The following is a 24,275-nucleotide window of genomic DNA, read 5'->3' on the forward strand; positions in this document are numbered from 1 at the left end:
ACACTGTTCAGAGAGGTGTACTGTTTTCCCTCCTTGTAAATCTCACATTTGATGATGGACCACAGGTTCTCAATGGGGTTCAGATCAGGTGAACAAGGTGGCCATGTCATTAGTTTTTCTTCTTTTATACCCTTTCTTGCCAGCCACGCTGTGGAGTACTTGGACGCGTGTGAGGGAGCATTGTCCTGCATGAAAATCATGTTTTTCTTGAAGGATGCAGACTTCTTCCTGTACCACTGCTTGAAGAAGGTGTCTTCCAGGAACTGGCAGTAGGACTGGGAGTTGAGCTTGACTCCATCCTCAACCCGAAAAGGCCCCACAAGCTCATCTTTGATGATACCAGCCCAAACCAGTACTCCACCTCCACCTTGCTGGCGTCTGAGTCTGGAGCTCTCTGCCCTTTACCAATCCAGCCACGGGCCCATCCATCTGGCCCATCAAGACTCACTCTCATTTCATCAGTCCATAAAACCTTAGAAAAACCAGTCTTGAGATATTTCTTGGCCCAGTCTTGACGTTTCAGCTTGTGTGTCTTGTTCAGTGGTGGTCGTCTTTCAGCCTTTCATACCTTGGCCATGTCTCTGAGTATTGCACACCTTGTGCTTTTGGGCACTCCAGTGATGTTGCAGCTCTGAAATATGGCCAAACTGGTGGCAAGTGGCATCTTGGCAGCTGCACGCTTGACTTTTCTCAGTTCATGGGCAGTTATTTTGCGCCTTGGTTTTTCCACACGCTTCTTGCGACCCTGTTGACTATTTTGAATGAAACGCTTGATTGTTCGATGATCACGCTTCAGAAGCTTTGCAATTTTGAGACTGCTGCATCCCTCTGCAAGATATCTCACTATTTTTGACTTTTCTGTGCCTGTCAAGTCCTTCTTTTGACCCATTTTGCCAAAGGAAAGGACGTTGCCTAATAATTATGCACACCTGATATAGGGTGTTGATGTCATTAGACCACACCCCTTCTCATTACAGAGATGCACATCACCTAATATGCTTAATTGGTAGCAGGCTTTCGAGCCTAGACAGCTTGGAGTAAGACAACATGTATGAAGAGGATGATGTCGACAAAATACTCATTTGCCTAATAATTCTGCACTCCCTGTAGTTCAGCATCATCATTAATTCACATATATTCACAGATTTTTCTTTAATTCAGAATGGTTTAAGTTCATATAAACAGGGACAGCTCATGTTCCTCAGATTATACTCTACATATCCAGGCTATCAGGGATCTTCCTGGGACTGTGTGTCGCTTTAAAGATTGCTTTAAAGTGTACATGACACTTTGGCTGACCTTGTCTAGACTGAAACTGGCTGTAGGATTGTCTGTCTTTTCTCTCAGGCTTGTTCTCCGCATTTTTTCATAGTTTCATTTTTATTTCACTTTCTCTTTCTCTCAGTTTCTGTTCCATCCCTCTTTTTTGTCCTTCTCCCTTCGTGTCATTGTCATGCTGTGTCGGTCTGGAGACAGTGCTGCCTTAGCATCATTGCCTTCACACACACACACACACACACACACACACACACACACACACACACACACACACACACACACAAAGCCATAATTAGCACCCACCTTGAGGCACAGCCTCATCCATCGAGTTGAAAGTGAACCTGTCTGGCTTTTAATGTTTTACTTGCAATAATCCAGAGCTTTAAGGAGCCAAAATAATGCATAAACCCTTGTCTATGGCACTAATATGGCATGTTGGTAACTAAAGGACATATACTCGATCTTCCCCTTGCTCATACCCGCACACCCAACCCAGTACTGTATCTCTCTTTAGCAGAGTCAAGTGATGTCTTTTCACAGACGTCTATACAGTCTGACCTTTGCAGCCAGAGGAGTTGTCCTCTGTTGGGTATGAGAAACAATGGAGTCTACCTCTAACAGGAGTTAACCCTGATGATATCAACATGGTTTGATGATTTATAAGCAGTTTATTATGTTAACATTTTAGTTTGCCTTGCACAATCAGTAGTCTGATACAAAACTCTTACTCTGACCCCCACAAACCAAGCCTAGTCAAGTGCTACAGGCAAACAGAATTATGACTGTCAGAATGAATGCTGCAAGAGTTGTGAAAAAGCTACATTTAATGTATGTTTTAATGTATGTTAGGCCTGTAAATGGTAAGTAGAGTTGATCTCAAAAATGAAAAATATGCATATGTTTAGTACAGTTTTTCCAGGCATAATTAGTGCACTACTAATATTTTAGCTTTTTTGGTATTTTCTTAATTCATAGGCTGGATGAAAGTATAGTTGAGGGAGACACAACAACGAGAACATCTAAGCATTGGTGACTATACGCAGTAGGCCTGTAGGTCATATGAGTGTTCCTGTCCAAGAGAGAGGATCATACTGTGTCTGAGAGCAGATGTTTTACCACAGGGGTTTCTCTGATGTTGTCATATCACAACTCCTCAAATGCATCAGACACACAAGTGAGACCTGAAATGTCCATTCGAGGCCGACTTTTTTCCATGCCTAATTGACTTGGAAAGAAAATGCAATCTAAATACAAAAGTTGCACCCAAGTTAAAATAAGTTATTCATATCTTGATTTGCTGTTCGATGTTCCAAACTTCATTAATGACAAACCTGTCAGTAAACTGTTCAATTTGAGTTGCTCAGTCCAGTTGTTAGACTTTATTATACACTGCTGTCTTCTTTTATAGAGTAAAAAGTAATCGAAATTGTATAAAAATATTAGCAGCGCAATTTTCAGATATATAATAGTTTAAATTATGGGTGGGCGGTATAAACGGTATACGGTAGAAACGATATGAATTTGGCCAATGGTAGAGATTTTGACTATACCGCTCTACCGCAATAGCGTATGTTGATGGTGTCATCAAGCTGCGCCTGTTTTGGTTGAAAGTATTGCAGCGGCTGCAAACAATATCATCTGCAAATTATGCCGGGTGACAGTAATAGCGAAGAGATGAAACACGTTTTGGAATATGAAGAAAGCCAAAAACTGCGCTTCCTCCACTTCCGTACTATTGATTCATTAATGTTGAATTCTCTCGCAGCTGCTCTATTCCCATGTTGTTGCAGTATATTAATGACTAACCTCGTATTGTGGATGGATTATCTCAGTTGTTCTCCTGACTGAAGTTTGGTCCGTTTACAGCATCCTGCCATGCGATTGCATTTGTCCCTAACCATCGGGAACCCTCACGTTAACTTGTATCGAGTGGAAAAAAGTTAGCGTTCATCCTTCAGCTTCACTGTGTTTATGTTACGCTAACATAGCTGTGTCGCTAGCGATCATGTAGCACATCATTATATACCAGCTAGCCCAACTTCAGTAACCCTACAAACGTCACTGCTGTTTATTTTCTGTCTTCATTTGTGTTGGAAGATGAAAGAATTTAGACAGTTTTTAACTCTCAGTGATGCTGCAGTGTTTGTTTGACTTTGGAACCTATAAGTTTTGGACCCAGATTACTCTGCGAGGCTCCTGACTATGGTAGCTGTAATCCTCCAACAATCCATCAAGCGGTGCGGCTTCATAGCTTACCAAAGTCGTACTAAAACATTTTTGACAGATTTTTGAGCGCCGTGTACCACATATAATTAGTTCGAGGTCAGTAAGCACAACCAGAATTCATACATTAGGCGCACTGTTGATTTTTGAGAAAATTAAAGGATTTTAAGTGTGCCTTATAGTGCAGAAAATACATTATGCAGAAGAAAAGAATAGATCGCGATATATATCATTACCGCACATGCTTCAAATTATACCGCAATATGGATTTTAGGCCATATCGCCCAGCCCTAGTTTCAATAGTAAAACAATTTAATAGTAAACATAATTAATCTTGTATTTAGAGTAGTAGTTCTCTGGAATTACAATTCAAAGACTACTTTCTTAAAGCAACTCGGTAGCATAATTCATAAAGGACATTGAACGCTGTACTCTTTGACCTGTTCATTAAGAATAATTTTTACAACTGAATAAAAACAACTGTCTGCACTGATTACAGTGACTTTGGTTGTTTTTTGGTTGATCAGACTAAAAACCTACATGGCAAAAAATCTGATTCTGGATCGTCAGTAGTAGCCAGGCCAGTCAGTAATTTGAGTGGTATACCAGAAAATACATTGCATTACATTTCCAAAAAGTAGAAGATTTCAAAGTTAGGAGTTTTTCTCCAGGAGGATTTATATCAGCACTTCTTCCAGTTTGGAGGAGCGCTTATTTGATAGGAGAAGAGGAAAGAGCCAATATACAATCTGTCAAATGGACAAAAATGAACTCTAACAGCTGCCTTAATGTTATACAGGATAAAATGCTGCTTTAACATGGTCAACATTAAGAGAATAACACAACTTGACTGCAGTTCAAATACATTCTATATTAAGAGGAACTTGGTGAATCATTTTTACATAATGACTTGTTAGACTGGTACATTGACATCTCTAGGTGGATGGTGAAGACACGTCAGACACAATATCAATCAATGTCTCAGACAGGGGAGTTTCTCTTCAGCTTCTGTTTTCTCTGCTTTTTTAACTGCATTGTTTTTTCCATGTCCTCCGATTTCTGTTATTCAGTAGTAGCAGGTGTTTACTCTTCCTTTTGCTGTGCTCAGCTGGGATGAAGGCCTTTAATACACCTTTTTGTAATATGAGCTGAATATGAAGCCAGGTGCTCATGTGTCCTCAATGTCACTGAGGACAGCATGTTTTAGTTCTGCCTCGTTTTCATCCTCACACCTCATTTTACTAAAACAGCACCTACTTTACTGCTTTAGAGTGGACTGAACATGAGTGGCCTTATCTCACTTTACACATAGCAGCGGAAAGATCAAGACCAGTACAATCAGAATTCTAATTCAAGAAAGAAAAACAGAGTATTAAGTGTAGTTCAAACAAATAAATATCATATATAATAAATAATTAAATAAATAATTATTCTATTAAATTAATATAATAATAATTATTATATTAAATTATTTAATTAATGATGCCTTAACACCAATTTCTTGTCATCTCCTCTCAACCAGGCACATGATAATTTACCAGTGCATAGTCATGACCCAGTGTGGAGTACTCTCAGCTTTTTTTAAATCTAGATTTAAACATATATATACTCTTTCAAGTCTAAGGTTTGACGCATCAGGAGTTATACAGTAAAAAGAAGTCATCTGGACCTTCTGCAACATGCGCACTGTAAGCTAAAGTAGCTTTGCATGAATCATGGTTCAAAATAATCCTTACTTCATGTTCTGACCTACAGTAGCATCCTCTCCACTGTGCTGCAACATAAGCCCACTGTAAGTACAAAATACTTTCACAGTGATGAGACTAAAAGTCATACAGAAACATCCTCGCTTGAGGATCAATAAGCTATTGAATAATGGGGTACACTTAGTTTACACACCGCTTCTACATTTTGTTCAGTAAATAAAAACATGATGTAATATATCATGTGTTGTTTGTCTGATGTTACATTTAAAGTAAGGTGATTTTTTAAATTAAAACCTGTATATTCTTTTTACAATAACAAGAGATTAAAAACACTTTATTATGTATCTTTTAGGCCTGATCTTGTCACAGTTATTGTACTAATTGTGTATGTTTCATCGTTTGTAAGCACAAATATCTAAAACCACTTTATAGAAAAACATAATTGTAATGAGTAATGAGCTGCCAATGTCTTCTCTGTAATTTTTTAGTCTTTTTTTCTGTGGAAGTAAAATTTCTTTGTAGTGTTGCTTCTTTTTATTTCTTTGGTAGTTAAATGTCTTTACACTGAATGAAAGGGGAACAATTTGGAGGTGTTTTATTGAAACGATTTATTAATTGTAATTTTAGTGTTCTGGCCCAATTTAGGATTAAACTGGACTGAATGTGTATAGTGACTTTAACAGCAGAGTGAAGTTTACCTTACTGTGGGCTCATGGTGTAACACAATGGATAGGAAGCTACTGCAGGCAACTCATGTTTTTATCAAGCTGGGATGTGGCTGTGTTTGTTGAGGCATACTAACACACCCCTGCAGGAGTATGCTTTTACTGTATGTGTGGTATCACAGTACAGGGGAGGGAGAGAGGAGTGACCTTCTTGGAATATTGTGTGTGTTTGTGTGTGCCCGTGTAAAAAGAAAACACCCAGTGAGAGTGTGCGTTTGCATTTGAGGCGTTTTGCATTCCTGAGTGCATGCATTTGTATGTGTATGTGTGTTGTGCTACGGGACCTTGAGGTCATATGCAACTGCAGTACAGTGGAGGAGCAAAGGCAGCAGTGAGGTCATCACACACACCTTGGCTGTCACTGTCAATAATAGGGATGTGTGTGTGCTGAGTTCAGCTTATCTGTTGAAGTGAATATGACATAAGCGAAGCTTTTACAGCACTTCTGGAAATGGCTGATTGACTGACAGCTGAGCAAATGTGACATCCTAAAGCCACCAACACAGACAGAGCAGTTTTCAAACTCAGATGGTTTTTACTGCAAACTTTGATCTCTGTTAATAATAATAATAGTAATAATATTAAGAATTATTTAAAAAAAATATGAATAAAAGAGAAAAAGTCAGCTCTAAATTAAAATAATTCAATTGTACTCCACAAGGTATATTCTGACACATGGGGGCATAGTGAGATCTAAAGCAATATATACACTTTATTTATCACCAAAACTTTGGTGACTGTTAATCAACCAAAACATGAATAACAAGCAAACTTAATAATAGAAATAAAATAATTTCAGATTCAGTTCTCACCATTCGGTTTCAGTTCCAAAATTCAGTTTTTTGGGACTGACATCCGGTTCCGGTTCAAGAGTAATCAACCGCAGATTAGTAAAACTATGTTTTACTAGTGGACCGAAAGTGTTACTGACGGGAATCTACAGCGTCTTGAGCTGAATTAAGACTTCAGAAGTCATTCGTCATGTCGAATGACCAGCGGATGAACTCTCAGGTTGGTAATAAATGTATTACATGTATAAGACCAAGCGTCATGTTAACAAATGATAGCCGTACAGTAGCTTTTATGCTTATTGTAGCTGTTAGCTACAATAAGCATTGAATTCAGCTTTGACAAACAAATATGATCGACTGTTTCTAGTAGAATTCCAAAGTTGTCATCTTGTACCCTGTCAGAGCCCTGACAGGGTACAAGAAACTATTTTGTGCAACTTTTTTGTATTTTCAGTTTTGAGGGATAAGCCTCTTAAATTTCTCTAACCAGAAATATATGTTAAAAAAAACAAAACGATTTTCAATGTTTTTGTAGTTTATTGCACTTTTTTGCAATTTATGTAATTACTATGCACTTAATGCATACATATTATTAACATTTGGGCTATAATGGTTGTATTGATGTATAGCTCCCAAAAATGGCACTACAGCATGTAAAAATATAATATAAGCTCTGGCGGACTTGGTTCTATGGTAGGTCTTAAAGGGTTAAAATAAGATACCATTAACACTTTGAGTGCAGTTACAGTTAACAGTGAATATAAATTCTAAAAATACATTTATTGCATAGTGTTACTTTTTTTTTTTTTTTAACTTTATTTAAAGTAAACAAGTTTACATATAAAATGCACATACACATACAATTACATATACAAAACCATGAGCACATACAAAAGGGAGAAACAAGGAGGAAAATCTAGCATCTGAGTCCACACAACGTTCACAAGACTTACAGTTTTAATTCGTTCCAGGGGAAAACTTTCCCAAGTTTCAGGTCCATTGTTCGTCTTCTCCGCAGGTCTGTAATGATATGTTTACTCACAACATCACTACTTATCATCTTTTGTTCAAGTACTCCTTTGGCACGAGTTTTCCAAATATGTGTGTTTATTACACACATTACTAACCAAAAGAGTCTCCTTTTGTCGTCACACATTTTTTCTTTAAACAAACCATATTTAACTGCTTTAATATTAACATCCACATCATAGCCAATCTCTGTCATCTTCTGCCTGATCTCAGTTGTCCTATAACAATCCAATAGAAGATGTTCTAGGGTCTCATCTTCATCACAGCCTGTCATAGGACATTTCATGGTGGTAACAAAACAACTCCATTGTACCACCGCTCTCACAGGGAGGCGCCCGAGCGAGATGAGCCACACCACGTCTCTCATGCTTTCAGATAATAATTTGTCTTGTATATTTTTAACTATTGAAAGGTTTTCATCTTCATTTGCATACTTATATTGAATTACACCTTCATTTTTGGTTTCATTAATTTTTTTATAGATATTTTTCGTATTATCTTGGAGAATATTTAAACTATATTGTTCCCATTGACTTGATAAGTCACCGAACATAAGTCTGTGGTATGGAACACCCGCTCTGGCCCTGCCTCTTTTCTTTTGCCACAATTGCTCCTTCCCTTGAACCCACGGGGCACCCCGAGAAATTGCGCTTTGAGTAATTTTTATAAAAGGAATTCGCAAAACAATCTAAGTCTGGGGCTCCCAAACCCCCGTGCTTCCTACTCTTGTACATAAATTTTCTCTTAGTCACTTCTCGATTGGATCCCCAGATAAATTTAATGCACATCTTACTTATTTTCATTACAGTTGTTCTCGGAGGAGGAAAAATTGCGGCAAGGAAAAGAAGTTTCGAAATTATGTGTGTTTTTACAATATTAATACGCGTTTTATAATTTGTATCTTTATTTTCCCATTTCATAATTTCCATTTTAATTTCATTTTCTTTCTTATTCCAATTTAGTAAACTAGAGTCAGTATTATCAATCCATATACCCAAAATTTTAATCTCCCTACATAGAGAGATCATCATTTTAGGTTGTCTGGTCGGATGTCCAAGCCACACCCCTTCAGTTTTGTCTTGGTTCAGTTTGGCACCTGATGCCTGTTCGTAATGGTGTAATATCTCCATAACTGAAGACAGTTCGTTTTGGTTTCTAATTATCACCGTCACGTCATCTGCATACGCCAAAGCTGCGATTTTAAGGGATTTATCAAGGACGTGTTACCCCCCTCCACCATTAACAAATGGTTCAGCCCATAGCAGGACCGGCTTTTTTCTTGTTTTCAGCAGCAAGCCATGCCTATGATTGTGCCAGAGCACATTTTGAACAACACCGCCCCATGTTGTGTAGCTTTCTGGATTTTATACTTATTGGGCTACATATTTATTTATTACACAGGCTATGCAGTACATAGGATCAAAATTCAGTTGTTTTATGTGGACTTTATGTGAAACTAACATGTTTAATTATGTGGGCTACAAAAAATAATTAAGTTATAGACTATATTTATATGAAAAGCATGTATACTTACTGCATTTGAATCACTTTAACCATATGTCACCACCTGCATATGTGTTTGAAAAAAAAGGCTTTGATTTTGCCACCCCATTTGATTTCTCTGCCACCCTCATGCCACCCTAAGAAAATTTCTCTAGATCCGCCCCTGCTCCAAGGCACACATTGCCAGATGTGAGCACAGAAGCCCCAACCAGTCAGAAGAAGCTTACAGTAGCTTATCTTAGCTCAGTGGTTCCCAAACACCACCTCCCCACCTAACCACACACACACATATTTTGTTTTCAAACTCCATTGAGATTTATTTCACACCTCAAACATTTAGTAAACAATTGAACAAATAAAAGTAAACTGCAATAAATTACACGTAGCAATAAAATAAACTACTAATTCTTTTATGCTACGTCCACACCTACATGGTATTTTTGAAAACGTAGCTGATTCTACGTAGCTGATTCACCTCCCACAGGTGTGTCCTGTGGGAGGTGTTGCGGGAGTATGGGGTGTCTGGCCCATTGCTATGGGCCATTCGATCCCTATACAACCGTTGCAAGAGCTTGGTTCGCATTGCCGGCAATAAGTCGGACTCGTTCCCAGTGGGTGATGGGCTCCGCCAGGGCTGCCCTTTGTCTCCGGTTCTGTTCATAATTTTTATGGGCAGGATTTCTAGGCGCAGCCAAGTGGCGGAGGGCTTTCGCTTTGGTGGCCTCAGAATCTCATCTCTGATTTTTGCGGATGATGTGGTTCTGTTGGCTTCATCGGGTGAGGGCCTCCAGCTCGCACTGGAACGGTTCGCAGCCGAGTGTGACGCTGCGGGAATGAGGATCAGCACCTCCAAATCTGAGGCCATGGTTCTCAGCCGGAAAAGGGTGGAGTGCCCACTCCGGGTCGGGGATGAATTCCTGCCCCAAGTGGAGGAGTTCAAGTATCTCGGGGTCTTGTTCGCGAGTGATGGGAGAAGGGAGCCGGAGATCGACAGACGGATTGGGGCTGCAGCTGCAGTAATGCGGACGCTGCACCGGTCCGTCGTGGTGAAGAGGGAGCTGAGTGTAAAAGCGAAGCTCTCAATTTACCGGTCGATCTACGTCCCTACCCTCACCTATGGCCACGAGCTGTGGATAGTGACCGAAAGAACGAGATCGCGGATACAAGCGGCAGAAATGAGCCGGTTCGAGCCGCGGCTTGGACAGTCTCGGTCGTTGTGTCCTTGGGCAAGACACTTCACCCGTTGCCTACTGGTGGTGGTCAGAGGGCCCGGTGGCGCCAGTGTCCGGCAGCCTCGCCTCTGTCAGTGCGCCCCAGGGAGGCTGTGTCTACAATGAAGCTGCCATCACCAGTGTGTGAATGTGTGTGTGAATGGGTGGATGACTGGATATTTAAAGCCCTTTGGGGTCCTTAGGGAATAGTAAAGCGCTATACAAATACAGGCCATCTACCATTTACAAAATACTGTTAATCTTAATATCTTCAGTTTTTACTTTACTGTATAAAGAACATCTCCAAAATGTCAGGAGTAGTTAGTCATTACAACAAGTGTTTGTGAACTAAAAATAAAAAATGTGGGATACTGTTTGTCCGTGATTTGAAGAGCCCAGTGCGTGCTCCTGACGCAGGGAGAACTAATTCTATCACAGAGACCTACCTCAGCAGTTGTGCAGGTGAAGCCAAAGGGAAGATATGCTTCACCATATTTTCTTGTGTTTGGCTTGGAATGAGGTTGGTTTGGAAACATTTTGGCGATGCTTCATCTCCTGCTTTGCGTTTGTGTAGGAGCCCCGTCAAAAATCTGTCCATTATGCTAGCAGTGTCCAAGCGTTCTTTTTTGTGTGTGTGTGGGCCCCACACTTCGAGAACCTCTGTCTTAGCTAGTGGAGTTGGGCAGTTAAAACAACTTGTTTCAGACTGAGGTTGAACTGAGAGGCTGCACTAGGGCCCAACATAATTGGCCTGTATTTATATAGTGCTTTACTAGTCCCTAAGGACCCCAAAGCGCTTTAAATATCCAGTCATCCACCCATTCACACACACATTCACACACTGGTGATGGCAGCTTCATTGTAGCCACAGCCACCCTGGGGCGCACTGACAGAGGCGAGGCTGCCGGACACTGGCGCCACCGGGCCCTCTGACCACCACCAGTAGGCAACGGGTGAAGTGTCTTGCCCAAGGACACAACGACCGAGACTGTCCAAGCCGCGGCTCGAACCGGCAACCTTCCGATTACAAGGCGAACTCCCAAGTGTTGAGCCACGATCGCCCCGAAATAATAAGGATTACTTTGAACCATCAATCATTCAAAGCTACTATGGCAGAGTCAAAAAACATTAAAATAAACAATGTGTAAAAACTTTCAGGGCAATAAATGCACACATTATAATGCATTTTTTTAACTGCATCTCCAAGGTGGATATTTAGCTTGTTGTTAGATTTTAAAGCTTCAATAGCCAAACATTTTATTGTATTTATTCATTGACTAATGGACCACAAATTCTAGGTTTGCTTTCTGTTCTCGCTAAGCAAATTTGAGACCACCGCCACAGCTTTAATAGGACAGTGTACTTACTCCTCCCAAAGTTTTAATCCTGTTAGGTTTTTTTTAATTGATTATGCTCATTATTAACTATGGGCTTCATCTATTATTACAGAGCACCTAGAGTGTGAGTTCTACAGAGGAAAGTAGAACTTCTGTTAGACCGTTCTTTTGCTCTGTGTCATTCATGTGATTTCTGGTTAATTTGTCTGTGCGTATCTTTTTATATTAACACCAGTTAATTCAACACATCTCCCATTTTCCCCGGCACCATCTGCTTGGTTTCTGTCATCTGTTGCCCCTTCTTCTTTGTACTGCTAAACTTTGTCTCTGACAGCAGTAAAACATAGCCAAGAAGATTTCAAAACTTAGTAATCTTAAAGCGCTGTGGTGCAAGGAGTGATATTCTAGATATTAATATTGGTCAACCCATGAAAAAGCTAAAACCAACAAAATAGTCACTAACTTGAGCACCATAGGCACAAGGTATCATGTTTGCCAGTGAGGACTTAAATGCGGGTCTCAAGGTTGTCACAGTTAGGTGTGCTTATTTACAGTGCAATTACAAACTGCTATATACAATGGTGCTGGTAAGGAATGGGACTCCAGGGATCCAGGGAGAGGTAACAAACATCCAGTCATCAAACACTCTTCACAGAACAGAACAATCACTTACAGAAACTCAGGCTTTCCACAGTGAGGGAAAAATCCAGGGAGGTGCCGCAGTGAGGAACCCACAGTGAGTACCACCCAGGTGGGGAGAACAAAATAAACAAAGAGCAAGGCAAAGGAGGGAAGAGAGAAAAAGAGAGAGAGAGAGAGAAAAGAAAAGAGAAGACAACAAACAAGCTAACGAGCCAGGGAGGACCCCCTCCTTGTCCCATGACTGTTCCTTACACTGAAGACTGGAGAGATATGGTTTTAGCTCGGAAACATGGAAAGCATTGTCGATGTGTATGTTGGGCAAAGACTTCACGCAAGCAGAGATGGGGTTAACCTCAATCTGGCCTCAATTTCATATGGAACCGCTAAAATTTGTGGACAGTTTCTTAGATTCTGCTTGAATAGGGCCCTAGTCAGGAGCCAGACCTTCTGCCTAGGAGTATAGGAGTCTGATTCCTTCTGGAGGAAGGTTGCTTGCGTGGTCTTCCAGATACGGCGTCACCTGCACAAATGATGCTAAACAGATGGGGCAGAGTGCTCACCTTCTATTCCCGGAAAGAGCGGGGATTGGTGGCCCAAAGAGGCCTCGAAAGGGAACAGGCCAGTTGCTGAAGAGGTCATGCAATTATGAGTGAATTCCACCCAGGCAAGCTGCATGGTCCACGCGGTTATTGGTGGAGACGATGCATGGAGTGCAGATTCCAGCTCCTGATTGTTTTGTTCAGCTTGACCATTGGTCTGGGGACGAAAACCAGATGACAAACTGACCTTCATGCCAATTGCTGAACAGATCTCTTTCCAGACCTGGGGCCCGCGATCGGAGAGAATGTCAAGAAGGATCCCGTGGAGGCAGAAAATGCGGTCTGTGAGGAGCTGAACCATGTCCAGTGCTGTGGAAGGTTTGGGTTGGGCGCCAAAGTGTGCATCTTTTGAAAAGTGATTTACTATGGTGAGTATTACCGTGTTTCAACTGGAAGGGCTCAGACCAGTCACACAGTTGAGAGTGATGTGGGACCAGGGTTGTCCAGGAGTTGGAAAGTGCCTGAGCAGACCTGCAGGAGGAAAGCTGGAAGACTTATTCTGTGCACAGATAGAACAGGAAGAGAAGTATTCTCTAGCATCCTTTATCAGTGTAGGCCACCAAAAGAGATGCTATAGGAAGGTGAAGGTCTAATGGATGCCAGGATGCCATGTAAATTTAGTTATGTGTGCCCAGTGGCATATACGGAAGCAGAAATGAAGAGCCGGCTGGGCAGGCCGTTACCGGAGTATTGCTGTGACAGAGCATCATGCTTGATGTTGTGTGAACTGTGTCTGTAAGTTATGGAAAAGTGGAAATGGGTAAAAAACAGGGCCCACCTGGCTTGTCAGGCATTAAGCTGTTCAGCTGTCTGTAGGTAGGCTAGATTCTTGTGATCCATCCAGACTATGACTCGAGCCAAGGTCTCAACACCTCCAAGGTGAGGACGTTGTCGTTCTGTTCTGCAAGAGAGAGACTGCAACAAAACTTTTTTTAAGAAGTTTGAATGCAGCTTTGACTGGGTGACACCACTGAAAGGGAATTTTGGGAGAGGTTAGTTGGGTCAGAGGCAAGACAAGACTGAAATCCCTGATGAAGCGATGGTAAAAATTAGCGAATCCCAGGAACCGTTGCAGCTGTCTGCAGTCTCGGACCAGCCAGAGATGCTGGTTCCCAGCTTGATATCCAGTGTTTGTTCCAATCAATGCAGGGGTTGTGTAAACATAGCCGGGGTGATCCAGAATGAGAGGTGCTTTGAACATGTAGAAACTATTCTGCTCCATGTGATTACCCGAAAGGGAGAGAGTGACAGAATTGGTCTTATGAGTGATGTCAGGTGTTGACCATCCAGGGCACTGACCATGGAAACATTACATTTTTGCACCAGGCAATCATTAAAGTAAAGGTGCAACATTTTGGCCACATGGGAGAGGAGTTGATGTCCCATGTGACCCTTCTTATGCATTATAAGCACTCACCGGCCGCTAATCTATGGTGGTGTTCAGCAGGGGTTTGATGAGAGGGTCTGAGCTGCAAAATCACTTCTCACCTTCTCATGTCTTTCGGCCGCATCAGCAGTGCTTCTGCCCGAATCAACGAACTCTGGGAATTGGCGTTTTGCATCTCCTGATGTGCCCGCATGTGATCATGAATCCTAATACACAAAGGTATAAGAGAGTCTAGGGAAGCAGGCAAATCTCAACCACTAGTTCATCTTTTAATTCATTACAGAGGTTATTTAATGAAGTTCCCCTGAGGGCATTCTTTCCCAGCCTCTGTCCTTCGCTCCGTTTACCTTGCTTGAGGTTCAGCAGACCAAGACACAGGGCATGCAGTCAAAAGGGTCCTTAGCACATTTGTTTTGTGCAGTTCTTGCCAAAAACGAAGTCCAGTGTCTTATTTCAAAATAAAGCTGTTTGCAATTCTTTAAAGGTTTGTGACTTATATAATATAGAGGCCTGAAACTTAGTCCTTCATGCACCATACATCCTCAGGCATGCTGCTTTATTTGACTTAAACACGTACACACAGCAGATAAACACTAGCCAGAGAATATGAATTTAAGGAAATGCAATGCTAGTTCATGTCATCCTGTAAAATCACTACCACTCAGTGCCTTTAGAAGGCTTTTGCCATCTTTACAGAAGGAAACACCTGCCATTACAATAAATCTAACCTGTCTTTTCAACTTGGGCAGGCAAGCTGTCGCTTATCTTCATCATCATGTTTATTTATATTTATTCACATCAACACTGAACAATAACAAACAATAATATATTTATAATTAAATTACAATTGATCCTTCAGTTTAAAAATGTTTGTGCTTTACAACCTCTAATAGCTCACTGCCTCCATTACCATTTCTCTCTCCTCTCTTTTACATCCCACTGCTATCCATTGCCTTCTTGGCTTTCTTGTCCGCCCCTTTAAACTTTAAACTCGACTTAAGTGCTTGTGTCTCTCCAGACATAGTGACAGCTGTGACTGAGAATGTGCTGCAGCAGTTTGACTCTAACCTCTTCTGTCCTTGGTATGGAGTGAATATTAGCAGCATATGCGTGCCAATATTAGCTCCACAAACTAGTGGCAGGTAGCAGAAACAGGCCAAAGATAACATCGGGAAGATGATGGTAAAAGATCTCTCAATTTTGGGGGTAAAATACTGTCCCAGCTGTACTCCCCTGTGATTTGCACATCTCACCTAGTTCTAAGCTCCCTTCTATAATAGGCGGGCCCCTTTGAAAGCATTTGACTGCATTTCAAAACAAATTTGAAAAATGAGTCAGATTAAGAGTTTGCTCAAGACTAATCATATCTTTTCATTTTATGTCACAGGTCAGGGAACACTCAGGTGTTGAAGCTGGCAGTAATATCAAATGATCGTTTATTTGAACCTACAAATAATGTAAAACACAAAGCAGTGCACAGAGGTGGCAGGAGTACCAACCAGTGAGAGAGACAAACGCAGCAGAGAACTCACAATCAAGAGGAAAATTAGACAACAGCTTTTTCAAGACTAACACACCATTTCCTTGTATTGACAACATTTAGGAAATTATACTGTACTCGTATATAAGGATTCTAAATATCACATGTATATAGTTTGTCTTCAAACATTTGACCTCTGACCTCACGTTTACATTTTTGCCTTTCCTTTAAGTTGGCCCTAAACGAGTTCTTGTTCAGGACTACTTTCATACTAAACTTCCTAAACTGACCCGTGAGATGTCTATAAATACAGCAGCAGGATTGCCCTCAGCCTGGATGCAATTATCTGGAATCGTTACTCTTGAATAGACCGGAAGTGCATCTCAGTTCAGTATTGGTGGATGGTTACCTTCACCCCTGTAAGATACGGTCCAAGATGGGAAAAAGTGCACTTAACAAAGCCCAAACTACCCCAGAGGCACTGCACAGCAGGCAGCACTATATGCACTATGACATTGCAGAAGAAATGTTTGAGTTGTGGCTTCCTTCTCAACAACCTTAAAGTGGTATTCCAGAGATGTTCACATCTGTGCTTTTATAGGACCTGAAGAATGTTAATCCTTTTAAAGAACTGGAAATTTGGGTTGCAATGTGGTACGCAGATGCACTGCACCTTTAGGCAGACCTAGACAGCTTAAATGAAAGTCAAAAGAAAGCTGACGTGAACTGGCATTGAGATCTCCTAATCCAGCTGATCTAAAAGCATTGCAACTGAGCTGTAACAAATGCTTTATTACAAATCAAGCACAGAAAGCGTGATATTGCTGACTGTCATCTAAAGTCATTATCATACTAACTGTCTCATTTACACTGCAGTACAATTATTTTGAGAGATTGTTTTTGTATAAAAGTCTTGAATCTTACCCATATGGAAAAGATATATATAAATCTTATAAAGTTTGTATCTGTCTTGTGTGAAACTTGTATGAAAAGCATATAAGTGTGAAAACAGATATAAGATCCCTTGAAAAATTATATAATGAAACTTGTATGTTTTGGATACTTACTAAAACAATGTATGAAAGTAATGCGAAAGTGGCCACTTTCATGAGTAAATCATGTAAGCCTTATATGATTTACTCATGAAAGTGGCCACTTTCATGAGTAATCACATATAAGTTTTTACTATTTCTTTTCTGTATGGGTAGCCTCACCTGTTATATCAATCTCACATGAATATGTATGTCATCTGTCTGTTATATTGGTATATGCCATCTGATTTGCATATGTTCCAGAGTAGTGCATTTTTTATCAGTTGGACTGTGACTTTTGGCTTTTAAAGCGATTTCCTTCCCTCCATAACAGCTAAAGTTTAAATAAGAGGCGCAAAAGTGCCAGACACTGTGGTGCAATAAGCCTATGTACAGCACAGTGGGAAGCCCATCAAACTGGATTCCTTCAAACTATGCAGTGAGGGCTATTTTAGTGGTGGTTCCCTGCTGCTATGTTTTTGGCTTGTTTCTGCTGGTAGAAAATTTTAAAGGGCTTCCAGTCCAGTGATGCAGAAATGACATAAAAATAATGTTTGAAAAAAAGGAAGTGTTTGACCTTGAGGCTTGATACTGGCTGCTATCCTCAGAGGGCTGTCTGGCCTCTGACTGTGCTTGCACGCACATGCTGCTGCTGCTGTGCGTGTGTGTGTGTGTCTGTGTGTCTGTGTCTTAGAAATAAGGGATACAAGAGGAGGGAAGAACAGTGAAACTTTTCAGACATAAAACAATAAAACATATTTATCATTTACTCACATAAGTCTATCGGCTGCATGCACCTTATATCTATGTAACACTCATAGCTTCTCGGTGACAAATGCTTCAATTTTTTTTCTATCGATGTACTGTAAACATGTGCATGTGCATCTTATACTGTATGAAAAAGGAAAGAAAAACAAATAAAGTTACCTTTCATTAATTTGGTATGTATTTTTTTTATCAGTGATTCTGAGGAAAGCTTAACAGCAACTAAACTTGTTAACATAGTCTGTATATAAAAGATGGATGAACAATGCAGAAGCGCCTTAAAGCTGCAATTTTTCTAATGGCCAGCAGAAGGTGGCTCTTCTGGACTTCCAGTTGTACAGAAGTCTTTTGTTTCCTTGGCTTCCTGCTCCTTTTCTCATGGGCAGTTTTCCCAACTCTGCTCGGATCAGCTGGTTCATGCAGTGACAAAGCATAGGTTCATAGAAAGTTCAAGGAAGTTCCTTTGTTGGAAATGTAGCTTCGTTTTCTAAGCGGTGAACATGGCAGATTTGGTTCCAAATTATCACTGAGATGTGGATCATCTAATAGGTCCATCTTTCTCTTTAAAGCGATTCACATTAAGTAACTTCGTAATAACACAAATACAAAAGTAAGTAAAAGTGTGATAGTAATCGGGGGGAAAAAAATATGGGAGACTGGCAGCTGAAGAGAAATCTACTCAAAGGGAACCCAGACAGAAAAAGAAAAAAAAAGCTGTGACGTTGTGTCTAGAATGACTCTGCAGTTAGTGCTTCTGTGTGTGTTTCTGTGTGTGCTGCTCTATACTCCAAAAATGGTTGCAGACACAAAGGAACACTGGCTCTCAGAGACACACTCATCCAGTGGACCAAAGCTTCCCTTTAATGCACACTTGTTAATTATTCACAGTATCCACCGTTACAGTGCTACTGGGCCAGAGCCAAAAGTATGTGTCCCTGTTTTCCCACAGTACATCTGAAAACAAAAAACAGCTTTTCAGTCAAAACCAATGCATGTGCATTCAGGTATACAAAGCAACAAGATGTTTTATTTTCGGCACAAAGCAGCCATTTGTGACGTGCAGCTTCAGTCAGTTTTGGTTTTCAGCTGCAGTGCCAGTTTTTATGTGTATTTCAGGACCACGGACAGATACATATTAGAATTGGTGCTGTTTGTGCAAGAAGCAAAGATCACAGTTCATTTTATTTCAGCTTCTTTCAGCTTCAGCTATTTTCATTTTGGATTGCACTCAAGTACCTTTGCATGTTCCTAATAATACTTATCTTATTCTGGGTTCTTAGTGCAGCCCCTCAGTTCATCCTCTCCCCTTTGACAGACCTTTGTAAATGGAAAGCCTCAGTTATGTATTAGTTGACTGTATTATATATTATATGCACTATATGTTAGAATCCACCACCATAGTAGATCTCGTTGAAACCATATAGTGATTTATTTTGTAATATTTATATAGAATTATAAGTGACAGCTGGTTTTATTTGTTCAACATGGTTTTGTGATTGTCAGTAAAATAACTGTGCAAGTCAGACTTGGAGTTAATGATGTAATGGCCACTGGTAGAGTAAATATTGTATTATTTAGTTAATGCTTGTGTTTCATTGTTAAGATGACAAAATTATTATGTTAAGCTAGTTTTATTTTCGGCTGCTAATGGGAATTAATGGATGCAAATCCTCCATTTATTTTACTTAACAGATTATATTACCCTTTCAGCTTCTTTCCTTTTGCAGTACTCAAAGGAGCTAAGAAAGTCTGGCTCTTCGTGTCCCATGTGTTTGTAATAGTGGTGATGTTTCTGTCTTGTATATGTGCTTGTGAGTGTGTTAGTTCAGTCCTGGCGTGTGCCTCAGCTGTTGGGAACATGCATCGATCCTCTAAGACACGTCTGTTGACAGGTTGTGTTGCCAGGGGAACCACAGATGCTGTCATCTTCTACTTGCGTAACCATGGTGATAGTCCCTTCAGCAGTGTGTTGTGTCTGCTTGCTTCACTGTCAAATGATAGGACAAAGACATACACAGCATGTGGAGGCAGGATTTGCGAAGCAGCACCCGTTTGATGGGCAGACATCTGACAGAGCAGAGCTACATACAGACTGACTGAGGTGCACTGTCTCGCTCTCCATGTGGAGCGCTCTAAAAGGACCCAGCAGAGCGCCCTGTATGATAGGGACAATGGGAAACTACAACTAGTGCAAAAGTAAAACAAAGAAAAATAAATATATCTCCTGTTCAGTGTAATGAAAAACATAAAGCTGTAACAAAGGTTCTTCATATACAGATACGCTTTGCAAATCTAAACCTAGAAAACTAAAGAGACAGTCGTTATATTCTTATATATTCAGCTGAGGATGACAGTGATAATGCTCTTTATTTCCTCAGGTCCAGGGATGATGTCATCAATGATGTCATCAGGAGGACGCCAAGACCCACCAGGACAGCCTGCCTTCAGCTCTGACTACCTGTCTGGTGAGGGTGAATGGACTGAAAGTCATGTAGTAGATAGTAATTTTATCACTCTGCCTACAGTCACAGGAGAAAACCTCTGTAAACACTTTGGTGATTCATTTTGGGCTCAGTCATCCACGGCATTTTCTAAAATCTGGTCATTCAAATTGTCAGAAAGGAGGTTTATGCAGGGTATGCTCATTGGCTAATGGCGTGTGATTGACAAAACGAGCTCTCACTAATCACATTGTGATCACATTCACCCCTTCACATCCATTCATACAAGCACTTTTTTCTGTGCTTTTTTTATGTAACTGCTTTTTATCTAACATCCACACACCCTCACACTCCGATGGATACAGCAGAGAGCAACTTTGTGGTTAATATCTTGCCCAAGGATATTTGGCATGCTGACTGAAGCAGCCAGGGATCAAACCATCAGTCTACCAATTAGTAGATGACCTGCTCCACCATATGTGAATTAAATTCAAAATGTAGCTGTTAAAAAGTTTGAAGCTAACAGAAGACTTCAGCAGTTGACCTATGTACCAAAGTTACATATTTATACCATAAATTGAGGTTACTGTGCCTCATTCAGGATTTGTTGCTTGTTAAAATGCAAAGAGGAATGTTTTTCCTTTGAAAGAAAAGCTGTTGGTTAACCTGCAGCCACTTTACTGAGCAAAAACTTTGCATTTTCCAATCTTCTCTGGTGTGGGGATTATAAAGTAAGTATGCAACGCAATTTATTATCATGCATCAATTGCACAGGAATCATGTACAAAGGAAACAGCGAGGAAAAAAACATCCATTTTCAAAGTATCCTGTCAAAAACCATTACTGTGTGGTGTCTGAGGCTTTTGTAAATTTTTTGTTGCATATATATCTTTGTATTCAGTTTTTGTTACTCCATGCACCAAAATAAAATGCAGGTAGAGTTAGATGCTGATTTTATTTGCATTGGTTGACATTTGTTCTGCCCATTTGTTTGTTTATGTTCTGTCCCACTGCTTTATTTCTCCCTGCCCCTCGTCGTCTTCTTCTTTTTTCCACTCTGTTCATTTTGCTTCTCTCTTTGACTCTCGGTCCCCACTGTCCTTTCTCCATTTGCCAATTTTCTTTGCCTCTGTCTGTCCGGCTCTTTCTCTTGGTCAGGTCCTATGCGTGGGATGACAGATCAGTGGAGCCTGAACAAGACAAAGGACAGCAGCAAGCCTGACTCATTTCTAGGTCCATTTTACTTTTTCACCTTCTGTGCCATGAATACCTTTAACTGCAAACTAAGTAGCAGGTCACTGTATTTTGTCTCTTCTTGCTTTGAATCTAAATAAAATAAAAAGACTCAAGAATCTGGTGCAGATTCTGGTATTTACTTTAATGTGGGGGTTTTGAAATAAAGATGGGGTTAAAATTGCACATACATGGTCAGAATCCTGCATATAGCATATCTAATATTTGTTTAAATATGCCTTAGTAAGTTTTACTGTCACCGGGCACTTTTAGTACTAATCGAAAGCTGTAAAGGCGTTTGGCAGAATTATAATTGGATGCATTTCATCCATTTCACCACTGGCTTCTATGTGAGTCTGCCTCATTCACAATTACATCCACTCTGTTCTGTGTACTTGTGCCACTGGTACAAAACAGCCCCTGAACATGATGCTGCCACTACCATGCTCCAACAGCTGGGATTATATTCTTGGGGTTGAAAGCTTTATCATTTCACCTCTCATCCGAGAAACCTCTGCAGTTGTTCAGTTCAGAATTGAAGTCTTTTTTTTTCAATAATTGAAACATGCCTACTTTACACACACAGTCATCACACTACAAACAGTTTCTACCTCTCTGTCAGTGCAACACAGCAGCCTACAAACCTATTGAAGAGATGTGGGCAGCTAATCTCCGAGCAGACAAACCGCTTAGACACTGAATTAATTACTTAATTAATTAATGAATTATTAATTATGTGACAGAGAAAGTGTTCATAGGAGTTTTTGCAGGCATTTGACAAAACTAAGTACACCCCAAGAGGGAGAATCTTTTTCACACTCTTCTTTACAACATCGCTTCAGTTCTTTGTGCTTTGCTGGGATTTGCTTATGCACAGCTCTCTTAGGTTCCTTCCTCACTATTTCAGTCAGGTTGAGGTTTCCACTGGGTATTTGCATCACCTTAATTCTTTTCCTTTTCACCGTTGTGTTGTTGCTAGTGTGCTTGGGATCCTTGTCCTATTGCATTACCTAATTTTAGCTCTTGAACATGTAAATTATAGTCAAATGTGAGGCAACATTTTTATAGAGAGGCGTTCTTAGCTTTCTCAGTGACTGAAAGGTAAAACAAGGCTAAATCATCACCCTTCCAAGACAGTGCTTGACAGTTGGAATGAGGGATTTGTGCTAATATGCCAGGTTTGGTTTTTGCCAAACATGGCAGTCAGCATTCTGCACTTTGGTCTCTTCTGGTCAAAGGACATTATTTTACAAGTCTTGTGGTTTGTTTAGATATAACGTTACCATCAGTATTTAACTTCTCTCCCAGCTGCATGTGGTATGAGCATATAAAGTATACAACATTCAAACAGACAGCTTCCTGTTGGTGATGTAGCTCCTTGCTGTTTCTCTCCATCAGGCTTTTCTCAACCTGGGATTGGAGGGACCATGGGGTCCAGTATGCCACCCTTCCAGACCAGTATGAGCACTACTCTTGGCCAGACTGGAATGAGTCCAGCTATGGACACCCAGAAAAGTTCAAGCCATTTTGGTGTGGAAAGCAAAACCATCAGTAACACCAGTGGGAGCAGTCCCTTTAAAAGCAGCGATCCATTTTCTTCCGGTGGCATGGGAATCCATTCCATGAATCACTCTGCAGGTATCACACTGGAGCTTGGTTGCACGTAATACTGCATTCTGGGGCAGCAGGGGAGGGGGGAGTGAAGGACCAGTGAATCAAAATGTTAATATTGATTCAATATCGATAATATATAAAGGACTCATAAACTTTCCCAGACCAAATGGGTTTGGTTGCATGTCTAACACAGCTATAGCAACAAGTGGAGATCACGGATGGAGTTCACGGTCCGTGAACATCACATTTAATTTAATAAAAGCTGAGATGTTATGCTATTCTTGCTTTAATACTACTGAAGAGACGCAAAGGCAGAGCAGGAGGGAACAGTGGTGACAGGAGAAGTAACACCCTGATCACACAGGCCATGCTTTCAGCAGCAGAGGGCAGTCTTTTCTAGTTTTCACCGTCACTGGAACACTCCCAGCTCTGCTGTTTTGTTGCTGGTGACCTTATTGCTTTACACTCTGTGCACCCGGCTACTGTCCTTATCATCAATCGACAAACTGGATCAACAGACAAATGAAACAGTGACCATTTTAAATAATGTAGCTCCACACAGTGTTCATTAGTTCCTGCAGTGAAGAGAAAATAGTAGCCTAACGTAGATTTAGTACACCACATGACATTTGTAGTTGTCTTTATTATGAATTTCTAATGTTTATCATAATCAGTAGCAACTGGGTGTCAACTAAATTTGTTGTTGCCAGGTAACAGAAACACAAACCCAGAGTAGTGCATCAGAGTTTTCCTGCTCATGTAATTGTACATTTTAGAAACTAGAATAGAAACATGCATATTCTCCTGCAAATGCTTTTATATGTCTTCATTATGTTGTCATCTACATCTAACTCTAGATTCTGCCAAAAATCAAACCCTGCTATCAAGAGTCAAAAGAAAATGGCCTGCAAAAAAACAACTAAAGGGCTCTAAAGCCCACACTTGAACTCTTATACTGACTTTCCAAGTTTCCATTTTAGGCAGAACTTATTAAACATTTAGTAATATTTTTATTCATTAGCTTTTCTGTATTCTGCTTGTTGGTGTACTAAAGATAGTCCTTCTAGCTTAAAGCCAGCTAACAGTTATGTAACAGCTTCTATTGAGTTAAGTCCCTGTCTCTCAGCAGATCTCATGCATCAGTGACCCAATGAATATATATACTAGATACTTTCAAAATTGCTCTTCTAAAGCCAAAGGTGAGCTCAGCTGTTAGCCATTAAAGGCTACTGTAATGGATGCATTTGTACACCACAATTGTTGCAGCAGCTAACATATTT

At 40.5% G+C, this 24,275-nt stretch overlaps 1 protein-coding gene across 5 annotated transcripts in view; it reads left to right on the forward strand.

Annotated features, from left to right (window-relative positions):
* Positions 1–24,275, forward strand: part of LOC147331912 (uncharacterized) — a 133,338-nt gene that overhangs the window by 30,269 nt on the left and 78,794 nt on the right. For 4 of the 5 annotated variants that reach the window (XM_086288245.1, XM_086288247.1, XM_086288248.1 and 1 more), the window contains exons 3-5: positions 20,086–20,172; positions 21,307–21,381; positions 22,780–23,019. In XM_086288245.1, coding sequence (XP_086144371.1) covers positions 20,086–20,172; positions 21,307–21,381; positions 22,780–23,019 — 402 coding nt within the window. The remainder of the gene's footprint in view (positions 1–20,085; positions 20,173–21,306; positions 21,382–22,779; positions 23,020–24,275) is intronic. The other variant, XM_086288246.1, reaches the window with a different exon arrangement.

This window comes from Aulonocara sp. 'chitande type north' Nkhata Bay, linkage group LG4, assembly GCF_057382095.1.
Source record: "Aulonocara sp. 'chitande type north' Nkhata Bay isolate Kocher_YH1m ecotype deep benthic linkage group LG4, A_spYH_male_GT1.1, whole genome shotgun sequence".
Lineage (NCBI taxonomy): Eukaryota > Metazoa > Chordata > Actinopteri > Cichliformes > Cichlidae > Aulonocara > Aulonocara sp. 'chitande type north' Nkhata Bay.